Source organism: Podarcis cretensis, assembly GCF_951804945.1.
Source record: "Podarcis cretensis genome assembly, chromosome: 4".
In the NCBI taxonomy this organism is placed as follows: Eukaryota; Metazoa; Chordata; class Lepidosauria; order Squamata; family Lacertidae; genus Podarcis; species Podarcis cretensis.
The window spans coordinates 84,670,488-84,683,426 of record NC_137173.1 but is presented as its reverse complement, the minus strand read 5'-3'; the positions used below and the strand labels follow the sequence as shown (position 1 = coordinate 84,683,426).

At 44.5% G+C, this 12,939-nt stretch overlaps 1 protein-coding gene across 3 annotated transcripts in view; it reads right to left on the bottom strand.

Moving 5' to 3' along the window:
• Positions 1–12,939, bottom strand: part of FGF14 (fibroblast growth factor 14) — a 301,405-nt gene that overhangs the window by 95,859 nt on the left and 192,607 nt on the right. The window contains exon 1 of one of the 3 annotated variants that reach the window (XM_079973073.1): positions 9,487–10,470. The exons of the other annotated variants lie outside the window; for them this stretch is intronic. Within the exon in view, the coding sequence (XP_079829199.1) occupies positions 9,487–9,682 (196 nt within the window). The 5' untranslated portion in view covers positions 9,683–10,470. Of the gene's footprint in view, positions 1–9,486; positions 10,471–12,939 lie in introns of those variants that run through there. 3 annotated transcript variants of the gene reach the window in all.

Genomic DNA, 12,939 nt, shown 5'->3' with positions numbered 1-12,939 from the left:
TTGCCCTAACCCCAGATGTTGCGCCCGGTGCGGCCGGCCCCCCCTGCACCCCCCACGCTAAAAAACTGTGGGGGGCACTAGATTGGGGAAGGCTCTCCTAGGGTACAAGTGGACAGACTTCAGACTTCTCAGATCTGCTTTATATTTACCATAACCCTAAGATCTACCAATGAGACCCAGGTACAAAGGACATAAAGTTAGCCCATGGATTTGTTTCCAGTATCACAAATGAACTGAGCAGACAGTCTTCTCACACAAAAGTCCACTCCCAGTTAGCTTTCCTTATTCCAGCAAGTCTAATTTAGGTGTTGTTGCTATTGTTAAGCATTTGAGAGTCAACCCCCTCTTGCCAATCGGATGCAAATCACCAATAAATCTCAGAGGATAATCCTGATCTATATCTGCCACCTTTGTCTTATTACTGTTGTAGTGGTAATGATGATTAAACTGTTTTTTTTAATAGGGATGATTGTCCACTATTAGTGATCTTCACACCGAGTTACCTTTGATTAACCTCTGAGGAAACCCAGGGTTCTCTGAAACACAGTTTGACGAAACCCCCTAAAACATTTTGAAACTATTATGTTCTAACAGTGGCCAAGTAGATGCCTGCAGACAGGACTTGAGGACACCAGCATTCTTTCCACTTCTAATTTCCAGCAACTGGCAATCAGAGGCATCTTCCATAATATTTCCTAATCTTTTAGTTAGTGATCATCCCTACGTCTCATGGGGGTAAATTCCATACCTCAACTATGCACTGTGTGAAGAAGAACTTTATTTTATGTGTTCTGCATCTTTCAACACTCAGTTCTGTTGAATGGCCCCAACGTCTAGTATCATGGGGGAAAGAGCAGGGGCAGTGGTGGTGGGGGGGAATCTTCCTATCTACTTTCTTCGTGCCATGCACCATCTTAGACAGCTCTATCATTTATTTTTCTAAATTAAAAAGCCTCAGATTTTGCGACCTTTCCTCACAGATACTTCCCTGATACTTTTGATTACATTTCTTTTAAAAGCTCTACAATATCCTTTTTGAGGTGATATGAGCAGAATTGTACAGGCTACTCCAAGTGTAGTATTTAGGATTACAGTCCTTAGGCAATCTAGTACATAGTTCAGTGGGATTTTTGTATAAATTTGGTAAAAATGCAAAATAATAAAAAAAACCTATAATAATAATGGGTAAGTTATCTTTATAAAATAAAAAGCGTTTCTAGCAAAATAAAACTTTGCAGCAAACAGCAGGAAGCTGGGAAAATAAAATTGCAATGGATGAAATATATAGTATATGCTACGGAAAGCAATTATTGAGGAACACATGCTTCATTACAAGACATTTTTACAGCAAGCCCACTTTGCATCACTAAAATTATACATGAATACAAAATAGAAAATTGCATATAATGAAGTACACTAACTTAGCATCAAAGACAAACTGACATGAAAAGGTAGATGTACAATTTACATAGATAATTACAGGCTTGTAAATAACCACTTGCCTAGTTGCTGGTGGTGAGTAAGTAGTGCCTCTAGGAGACTAGGTAGGAAAAGGTTACAAAAATTACTTCTTTCCTTTTTTTAAGGGCACCACTGACTCATGTAAGTATGTGTGGGCAACTGGGTCATTTTAAAAATTGCAACAGAGGATGCATGCATGTGATTATGTGTTATTTGCCACACTGCCAAACAAAATGATTGGGGCATATTGTACCAAATAGATTTTTGGGGGAAAGGGCTCTGATTTCCTGGCTGCTGCTGGTGCAGCAAATTACCAGCTGTATCCAAGTAACAGCCATCTTTTCCTCACATGTAGCAGTCTGTGTGAAACCTACAGCGTGCATGTATGGTTTGACAGATCAGTGCCAAAGTATTTTACTTAGTACATGAATTCCATTGGGAGTGCAGTCAGTGATTCCTTTGCCACATTTTTACTGGATCACTGCACTATGGATATAATGCAAATCAGATTTATCCTGCCTTCATGCCCCTACCAGCAAAAATAAAAATAAAAATCTCACATTACAGGCTTGGAGCCACAGGTATCTTAATTTTATTCTGCAAAAGAATTCTCTTTTCAGTACTCCTAACCAATGGATCAACCGATTATCACTTGCTCAGTTTGAGAAAGGCACAAAAGCACCGCCACCCCCCCCCCCACAAAACCTATTGAAACATTCTTAGTTCAATTGATAACTTGTTTAATATAGTAACAGAATTGGGGCACAATTATGTACTTGAGATCTGCTCCTCTAAGACCTTGGGGAAGCCCAGCTATGCTGGCATAACTGGGTGAGGAGGATGCTTATACCAAATCCTACATTGGCCGCTCTGAGCCCGGCCTTGGCTGGGGAGGGCGGGGTATAAATAAAAAATTATTATTATTATTATTATTATTATTATTATTATTATTATTATTATTATTACATTGCTTCAACTCACATTCACATCACTGTCAATGAGCAAACTTTGCATCAAGCTAGTATAAGGACTTTCCATCTCACTGGTGTCAATGGGAGGGCAAAATTACAATCGCTTTCCCCATTATCTGCCCTGCCCTTGTCACCATGACAGAACATAGGAAATGCTGTAACTCAACACCCACTCACACTACCAGTAATACAAACTATGCATAAACCATACACCAAATGATAGGTGGTGAGGCACAGGGCTGTATCGATGATGTTACACGGGCTTTGAGCTCACAATAGGGAACCCCGTTGAAAGGAAATAATAGAAAAAAGGACACTTTGCATAAAAAGAAATCAGTTCGCAAAAGATTTACGTCCTAAGCACCACCAGACGTTTCTGCACATTTTGAACACTTCCTACCCCTAGAACCCTGGGAGCTACCCTGCTTCAAGGCTCCTGGCAGGACGAGCCAACAGCAATCTCTACTCCTGTATAACAGCTGGGAATGCAAGGATAGAATACTCTACACAGATAAACAAGAGAAGTGTGAAACACGTGGTGTAATGGGGAGCTGCTCCAAGCGTATTCCTTGTCTATGTATGCAAATGCTGAGCCTTATCTGAACTGTATTGCTCTAACGATATAATATGGTGTCCACCTTCACAGGTGAGCTGCTATAAGCAGGTAAGCTCTCTGTTGGCGATCTCTTGCCTCCTCACAAAAACACTTACTGTTTCAAAGACTATGCACTCCAGTGTTATCTATTGTTTACTGTCCTCTCTGTCTCCCCTTGTTCTCCACAAGCAGCTCTTCCACAAGCACAGCACCAATCTCACAGCTCTCACAACGCCGGCCAGTCCCACCTCATGACCTGCAGCAGTAACAAGGATGCTCTCAGCTGTTCCTCTGTGGGCTTGTTTGCTCCAGGCAGGCTGACACACCCTTGCAAGGTTAATTGCAGACAGTTGTACCACGGATGATGCTCCCAGTAGAGCTAGTACCTGACAGATCAACAAGCCTGCTACCCTTCTGTCTGTCAAACCACTGACCAAGACACAGAAGCCTTGTTGAGATGAGTGTTTGGCAACCCTATAGATACTTCTTTCCCTTTCAGAATCTCATACATTCTGAGTAAGAACTTTGATTGTGTCACAAGCATAGTTTCTTTGTTGCTATGGATGGGCAGATATGTACTCCTTTGCTCCTCTCTAGTTTAATCTTGTCTCAGTTGGCCTCAGGATAGGATGGTAGGGAGAAGAGTAGCCTCTCCCCTCTCTGCTTACTATGGTTCTCTTGACTATAAGGGGGTCAGGCATCTCAGAGTGCACAGACAGGATAAGTGCTGCTGCCAGGTTATACGAGGCAGTCAGTTTGCAGGGAGGGGGATGAGGAGGGAGGCAATTAGTCTTGCTCTGATACTACCTGGCAGGACCAACCTATCATGTAAAACAGCAGACAGTAGCAGATGGTGTCATGGGGCTTTGCCACTTGCCTGGTCTACCTGCTGCTGCATGCTGGGACAGAGAGGGAGCCAATGCAGTTTTCTTGCCAGAACATTTGCACCATGCTGACCTCATTGCCACCACATGCCTATCCATCCCAGTATAAGGCAGACCTCCCAGAAGGAGGTCACGTAAGTGGCACAGCCCCTTCACACCATTTGCTACTGATATCAGGAGGGCGTCTTGATCACATGGATTGCCAGTCGGAAGGGTGTGTTAAAAGGGCTGGTTGCAGCACTCCTGATGATTGGCTCATGTGCTCCTCCTGTTTTCCTAATGAGGCAGGTACGGGGACTTCCATTGTATCAAACAGAAACTATTCCATCATACCAGGAATCTTCCTGCAGTTCTCGTGCTCCTGGTGGGTCTTGAGACTGGGCTTGGGGTGAGTGAGCCACTGTAGGCTGCTTTTGCCACCAGTGTGTGTCTAGGGTTGCCCCCTTTGCCTCTCTCAACCCTGCCCTTCGGTTATTTGGCCATGGAGCCATTCCCTCCCTTGATGGTCTTGTCTCAGGAGAACTCTCTCTCTCTGTGTGTGTGTGTGTACACACTCTGCCCAGGGAGCTATATAGATGCCGTATTGTATCTTTTCTATATTTCCCCCATGTGCTGTGTTCCTAAAATACTGCTTATAGGTGGCATGAGTGAATTTGAACTCCTGCCTATAGGGATGCCTTGGGACTTGAAGTACTGGGCTTGTCGCTAGCTGTGCCAATGGAGCTAGTGGAGTGGGAGCACTTATGTGCCACCTTGCACAATGTATGTATGATGATGCAAGATGGATGCTGGTAGCACATCCCCTTCATTTAAAGGGGGCCTTTATGTGTGGGTGGCATGTCAGTATCATTGCTGACACAGTCAATAGAAAGTGAATTCTGTATTTGCCGTGTTGTCTATAAAGTTCTGTGGCACTTTCACCAGTGTAGCAGCAGCAGAGCTCTGGATTGTTCAGCCCACCCCACCACTTGCCATGCTACAGAAATTACATTTTCCACCGTTATGTATTAAACTACAATACAGATTTGCAAGGCGAATGTACAAATTCCCACATATAAATTAACCAACAAATGTATGGGTGGGTGTGAACTTGTTTGAAAGTAATTATTTCACACCCCAATCATAAGCATGATTACTTGGAAGTAAGGGAGGGCAAACCTGTCAATTTTTGTTTCCTGCAGTTCCTCATCACCCACGCTCATCCCCTATTTTATAGTTCTCTACATTTCCAGATCAGTTTGCAATTTTTTAAAAAGAGTCTTCATGCAACTTAAACAGCAAAATTATCTCAATATACACATTTCTGCAAAGCAACTTCTCCTAATGCAATGCATTTTGTGTGTGCTATTTTCACTAATATACGCATTTGTATGCACACCTTATCCTAGTCTATGCATTTCGGTACACATCACTCGTCTGGAGAACTAGATTGCAAAATTTGGGGAAGTGTGGATTTTGAACTATAGTTATGTTTCCATTTGTATATTGTTTCAGAATGTGTGAATTAGGTAAGTTCACCTGCAATTTCTCCCCCATCCCTACTTCAAAGTAAACCAGATTGGTAATAATAGGATTATAACTTACAAAATACATGTGTTTACAATTGCAGAGCAAGTATCAGTAAACACACAAAAGGTTGAAGCAGAGCTTTACAGTGATAAAGTTCCATGCATAAATAATAATTCTCATTTGATAAAAGATGCAATAAAACGATAAAATGGCAAGCAACTCCTTCCCAGAACACACACCATACGTGAAATATTCCAGTTGCTATCAGCGAAATGTACTGCACACAAAATTTGGACAGTCAAGCATTTCAACCTAATACCATCAAAGCAGGTTTTAGTAACATCCCTAGATACAATATGAAAAAGCTCAGTATGTGCACTGTTAACATCAGTACAAAAATTACGACTGATTCCAATTGCATTCGGTTTCCCCCCTTCATCTATAACTTTCTGGAATCAACTAGAAAGCAAATACTAAATCAACACCTGATCCTAGAAGGCACATACTAATTTTCCCAGAATCAACAAACATGGAAAACTGATTCATAATTATTATTTAGCAACCTAATACATCATAGGAAACCATAGCAATTTTTCCACACAAGTGACAAGTATTAATCATTAGCCAAATTTAATTAAACAATCTTTTATGCAACCCCACACTACACCTTTCTTAAAAAGAAGTTTAGGAAATCAGTAGGTTGTTGTTTTTAAAGACAGGCAAAACACATGTCATCACCTGTAAGGGCAACAATGTGGTTTATAACCAAAAATAAATAGTGGATCTGATGTTCTTCATTTTCCCTAAAACAAGAGAGTTGTGATTAACAAATAGTACATTTTCTAGGAGAATATACTAGAAACTCTCCAAGTGCATTCTATAAATATGTTCTATAAACATTTTGTATATGAAACGGAAGGTACAAAAATGGAAATGGTTTAAGTGAATGTAATATTTTCATTATGTTAAGCTAATATGGATTGGATGTGTGCATCTTTCCCACATACTGAAATCATAACATATAACTAAAGGAACATTTCCTAATAGAGAATCAACCTGAATTATTGCTTCTGCTTGATGGATCTGCCTTCTTAAAGGAGTCGCCTTAATTTCCAAATGGCTCTTATTTCACACTATTGTTGTTCACGTAACAACCCTTATGATCTAATAATGTTTTAAGTAGATCACTAGCTTTAGTGATTTGCTCATTTTAAATTTAATGCATTTATTATTAAATACAATCCCTCTCCTATAAATGATAAGTCAAACAAATATGTGTGGATGTCAAGCATGCTTGAGTTGCTAAGGCCATAAATTGGCATCACTGTGTGTAAAACTAAGCAAACAGGACAACAAATAGAGCCATTAATGTTGCTTCGCTGAGGCTGCTCTTGGGCACACACAGTGACTACCAGCTATAAGCATTGCACTACCTTCACTAAAAAAACCCCAAGATGAATAGCTTGTGGAAATCAGTGTCACTGTTATTTTATTGTCACTAGTTGCTGTTGTCAGGTAATTCACTTGGCTATGCCACTGCTTTCCAAAAAGCAAAAGCCAATTCACCCTTTCAGCATTAATTTAACAATGTCTAAAACATTCTTCTTAATTTTTATCAGTAACGTATATGTGTTGGTTTAGTTTACGTTTCCATAAGTGAAACTTCTTATTAAGTATAAGTTACATCCTAGAAAGCAATGCATGGCTTTCTTAGCCAGGAAAAGCATTTCAGTATTGAAACACCTTGTGATAGGAAGGACCTCGTTTCCCAGAAGTGCAAACCTTACATGCTACTACAAGTGGAAAAGTGTAGTTTGTTGTTGTCGTTCTGAGGTCTTCCTAGTTTTAGTTATGGCAGCGATGATGCTAGCTTTGTTACAGCATCTGCAGTTTTAAAAACTCGGGACTATTACCAGAATAGGAAACTATCTGATCCAAGGGAGAGAGAGAGAGTGCAGGTTTCCCATCACACTGATTTTATGGCCTGTTTGCACTTTGATCAAATCCATCTGAAGCAGGAATATATACGTGTGTGTGTGAAACAGCTCCCTACCACCACCAAGAGTGCACCGCACTTTGCATAAAGACAGAAAAACCAGAAATCAAAATCCATAATTGCATGATGCACCTGGTGTATCAATATAGGTAAGACTCCTCAAATATAGTTCCAATATAGTTAAGACTCTTCCAATTACTGTTACTTGAACTGCCTTCCCTTGGGAAGCTCACACACCTAGTGATAACCATGGTTAAAAGCAGCCCAAAGAGACAAAATGAAGGAACGGTGGGGAGCCCACAGCGCTAGACTGTTCAAAGAAAGGGAAAGAAATTCAGCAAAATCAGCGTTAAGGTTCAGAAATGTAGTGTTAAGACAAGTGTCCATGGTTTTCCAACCGGTGACAGAACATTCCCAGTGTGTTAATAAATGTAATGATTAAAAGTCAACCATGACTGGAGTGAGCCAGCTACAGAGGCTGCAAAAACAGGGTGTAGTGGGAATTGGGGTTCCCCCACATTCAACACTCTGAGGATTCTCCACTTCAGCAACTGTAGATTCTTAAAGCGACAGTGCCCCAGAATGCCTGCCTTGCCTTCTCATGCTATCAGTTTTCTAATACTGAAACAATGGGCTGTATTATAAAATACAGAACACACTACATACTAGTTATTACTTCACTCAAAACACAATATTTTTATATGGATCTTTATACAATTTATTCACGGAAAATCTTTCTCTCTGTGTGTCTTCATTAAACCTTGCTTTCTTACCAAAAAAATGCCCTCAATGCATTTAGATTATTGACACTGGAAATAATTGTTTTCTTTACTTGATTCAATTCACAAATTACAATTATAAAACACATTTCTCTTTGCTAACATTGTGCTTCAGATTGGAACAATGGGTGATCATTGCAAATATGAATCATCTCTTAGAGCTGCTTCGTGTTGGGATTTTTTTGTATTTATAAATTATAAAAATCTACAAAATCTAAATGCAAAGAAACAGAGCACAACAAAAGGGAATAATAAAGGTTTAGCAGATTTATTGTTGCATCATGTTATCCTTCCAAGGTTGCCTTCAAACATTAGTATACACAACCCTTTGCTCCACGCAGTGGGTATGAAATATACTTAAATCTGTATAGAGCTCCCAGGTTTCTTATCCTCAGCTTCAGAGGGTGGGATGGTACACAAGTTAGAATCTAGTTAGCAGATATTGAAGAGCAATGTATTTTGTTGTAGTTACAGACCATTCACAAGCCACCTAGTTCAGTTGAAATAGTTGGAAGAACACTGATTTAGACACTTTGGTATGGATGAAGATAAAGTAGCATAAAATAATCCCACATATTCGGTATCACTCCCTTTATCTGGCATTCATTAATATGAAACAATTATCTTTCCAATTCTATACCAATAATTACCAACCTAGACTAGAATTACCACTTCAGCCATGAACATTAACTAGAAGGGTGGGTAGGAATCCATTCATTTACTTCTCTTTGACACCCCTGACTGCGAGTGTGACAAGAATATTTAAACAGCTGTGGATAAGTCCTTGCCCATTCATTACCTTAACCAAATGCCATGATTTGGTTGCAGACCAAGCACTTTAAATGCCTGTAATCCCACTTCTGTACAATGGGCACAATTACTTATCTCACAGACTTGTGGTGACATTTTTAACGTACCTTAGCTGCCTCTTAATACCCTGGAACCATCTAGTTTTGCTCATCAAACTAGGCGGTTAAATAAGGCAAGGGCTTTCTTTGCCAGTCCCAAAGCATGCTTATGTACTGAAAGCGAGGGTTCTCCTTCGTTCACATTACTAAGAGAGGGGAAGAGAGTGTCTTCAGAACAATGAACCCAGAGACAGCCTCAGTTTCCCTCCTGTAAAATGGGCACAACCCTAAGAAGTGGCAGTTTCCCCCCTTCTTTGCCCTTTACCAGCGTGTTGGGGCCCAAGTTTGGAAACCACAGGCCATTCCTTCCAAGGCACACACAGGCGCAAAGGACACTCACACACACACACACACACACACATACACAAAAAACACACACACACCTTGGCGCCGCAACCTCCTCTTCTTGAGGCCAAAGATGCGGACCTTGGAAAAGATATCCACCAGGTTCCCATTGCAAAGCCCGCGGTTCTTGCTGGGGCTGTTGCGCCTCCTGCTGGCCGAGGGCCGGTCCCAGTGCTGCAAGTCGCGCGCCTGGCGCTTCTGCCGGATCAAGCCGCTGGCGATGGCCGCAGCCATGGCCTCGGTCCGTCGCCGGGCGCTCCGCGTCCGCGAGAGCCCTGCCCAAACGCAGCGGAGACGGGCGCGGGGCTTGGCTCAGCCGAGGCGCCGACCCATCTCCGGAAGGCCAACTGGAAAGAAAAGGCGCGGGTAGGGGCGGCGGCGGCGGCGGCGAGGAAAAGTCCTCCGGTCACCACATGGAGTCGCCTGGCTTCAGGCCGAGCGGGAACAGCAACAAGCAGCGCCCGCGGCGGATGCCGTGTCTTCGGCGCCCGGCTTATTCTGCCCGCTGGTCCATGGCTGCCACCGCCGCCGCCGCCGCCGCCGCTCCGGCCGCCGGCGCCGTGTCCTCCTCGTCGTCGGGGCTGCCTCCGAGTGCCTGAGAAAGCAGCATCTGGAGAGCGCCCGCTTCGGCTCCGGAGAGAGCGCGCGAGCCTTAATCGCGGCGCTTCAGTCCCACCCTAGCCCTCACTCGCCCGCTCGCTCGCTCACACGCGCACACACACGCGCTCACCCTCCTCTTCTCCCTTCCCGAGACGACTGAGGGAGGGGATTTGTCCTTGGGGTGGGAGCGGGGGAAAGGGAGAGGGGGGAAAGGAGGAGGGGTAAGTCGCACCACACAAAACCCCAGCAGCGAGGAGAATGCTAATCAAAGGGAAGGAGGCGAGGGAAAGAGAGAGGTGGGCTCCAAAAAGCCTCGCCGCGATTGAAGGGAGGAAATTGCTTGTCGCCGAGAGAAGCCCACGCTGCCGCCCCTCGGCTTCCAGTCAGGCTTTTGTGACTGCCGGGAGCTTGTGTGTGTGACAGTGTGCATTGCGCGGGCGCGCGCGCAGGGCAGAGCGCGCGCGCGTGCGGTTCATCTGTGTGTGTGTGAGAGAGAGAGAGAGAGAGGGGCGGAGGAGGGGTGGGGAGAGGTTAGGGGCTTGACTGAAGGAAATTATGCGCGGGAAAGTGTGAGACGGCGCGTACGGATGTGAGAAAGAGAGACGGAGAAGTTGTAATTTGGCGTCTCTCTCCCTCGCTCCAGAAAGTCTCAGCTCTCTGGGTGAAAGTGCAGCCAGTGCCAGGGAAGCGACAGACTGCTTCCCGCGCTTCAGCGGCTTCCCGCCACAACAGTCTTGCCTACCCTGCTGCCCCACCCCGAATAAGCGGACGCCCCGCGCGAGACCCCGAGTTAACCGGGGTTAGAATTACGAATTAACGGCCAGCACCTTCACGCATTAAGGATTCGCGCGTGTGGTGGTGGTGCGAGGGCAGAGAGGCTCTTCCCTACGTAACCACGACAGACCCAGGCGTCGCGCGCGGGTCTCTTTGTTGTCCCCGCCGAGGCGGCTCTCTCTGAGGGACGTTTGTGGCTGCTTCGCCTACGGCGGGGCTGACGGGGTTACTCTGGCGGAAGGACGCGGCGGGGATGCGCGCCGCCTTAGGGCCGGCGGCGGGAGCGCGAGGGTAACAAGTCGGCGGCGCCCAAACCCTGCCTTTCCGCCTCGGCGGCGGCGGCGGCGGCGGCGCCCTATTCTCTGGGGACTCGGAAGCGGACACGCTGCTGCTTGAGGGGAAGACTAATTCCCAGGCAGGGGAGGGTGAGCTGGGAAGGGAGAGAGAGAGAGAGAGAGAGGCGCGCTTTCTGCTCCAGAGCATCAGCGTCTGCTGGGGCTTCTCGGACGCAGCCAGCTGACCACAAAGGCAGCCTTGGCTCGCCATCTCTCTCGGGCTTGTCTTGTTTCCAGGAGGAAAACGGGGAAGGGAGATCGCCCAGGCGTCCCAGACATCGTGGCATTCAAAGGAAGGGCGAACCGGTTCCTCTTAAGATCATCTTTCAAAACAGGACGGACGCCGTAGCTTCTATTGCCAAGCAAACACAAGTGGGCATCGCTAGATTTATTGAGTTCTGTAGTGGCCACTGAAAACTCAACTTCACCCTGTAGTGTGTGAGGCTGGAATTTGGCTCTCGTTTTTTAAGTTTTGTGGGGGGAAAAGAGCCCCGAGATTCTGTGATTAATTTATTTGTCTGCCGAGAGCTCAGGCATGTAATGATAACTGCGCGCTCCAGTCAAACTCTACATGTCTGCTACAGACGGAGGCTCAGATGCAGGGGGGGGGGGAAACTCCTATTTGTTGTTGGGCACGTGCGGTGCATTTTCTTTCATTGGCACCTTAGCACAATGGGGCAAGCAGCCCCATCGTTTGGACGTCCACCCTGGATTGATTCCGAGCTTTACCAGTGTGGCACCAGAATGCGTGCCATGTGGTGCAGTGGTTAGAGTGCTGGATGATGACCTGGGAGACCAGGGTTAGAATCCCCACTCAGCTGCTAAGCTTGCTGGGTGACCTTGGGCTCTTAGCCAAACCTACTTCACAGGGTTGTTGTGAGGATAAAATGGGGATGAGAACTGTGTGTGCCACCATGAGCTCCTTCAAGGGTGCCAACTTGAATAAAATATTTGGGGGGGGGGCAGGTAAGTCCCACCCCACACAATCAATCACAAGACACACACACCGTTTGAATGGCAATGCCTATCAATTGGGGGGGGCTTGTTGCGCCCTCAAATATTTTATGGGGAGGCAATGGGACCTCAGCCCCTAGGATTTGACTCCTATGATACAAATGCTAATAATAATAATATGGTATGTGAGGATTCCAGACATAAAAAGTCTTCTGCAGACACACCCATAATTGGTACCAGATTAATCAGTCACTGCCAAGATAGTTATACTGAACAAAATGGATTTTCAATTATGTATTAACTGTAACAACATTCGCTTGTGAAACTTCAATAACTTTAGAACCTCACTCGCTATGTGAACTTTTAACTTAGACAAAACCCACTACAAGTCTATGTAAGGAAATACTCTTTAAGAGATACATACAGATCTACAGCTTCCTATCCCATCCAACGCATCTGATAACTGGAAGATTGGATGAGCAAGAGAACTATTTACAACATTACTCATTCTTCCCCTTCAAAGGGATCTTTTTCAACTTTAGCTGAATTTGTGGGCTTCAGATGAACTTTAGGTGAAAAAGTAGTGCTTACATTTTTTTTTTAATGCTTAGGCACACCCTTTAAAGCAAAATCTCCCAAATATGAACACCAGAGCAGTCCATTGTTTAGCTGATTATTTTGTGTCTCTAAAGACAACTGCCAGCATCCTCTTAAATTATTTTATTAACAAAGCATAGTATTTACATTGAGTAGAAGATGTTATGGTTTTAATTCTATCCTCCAGCTTCAATTATTGTTTTTTTTACATTAGACCAACATGCAGAAGCA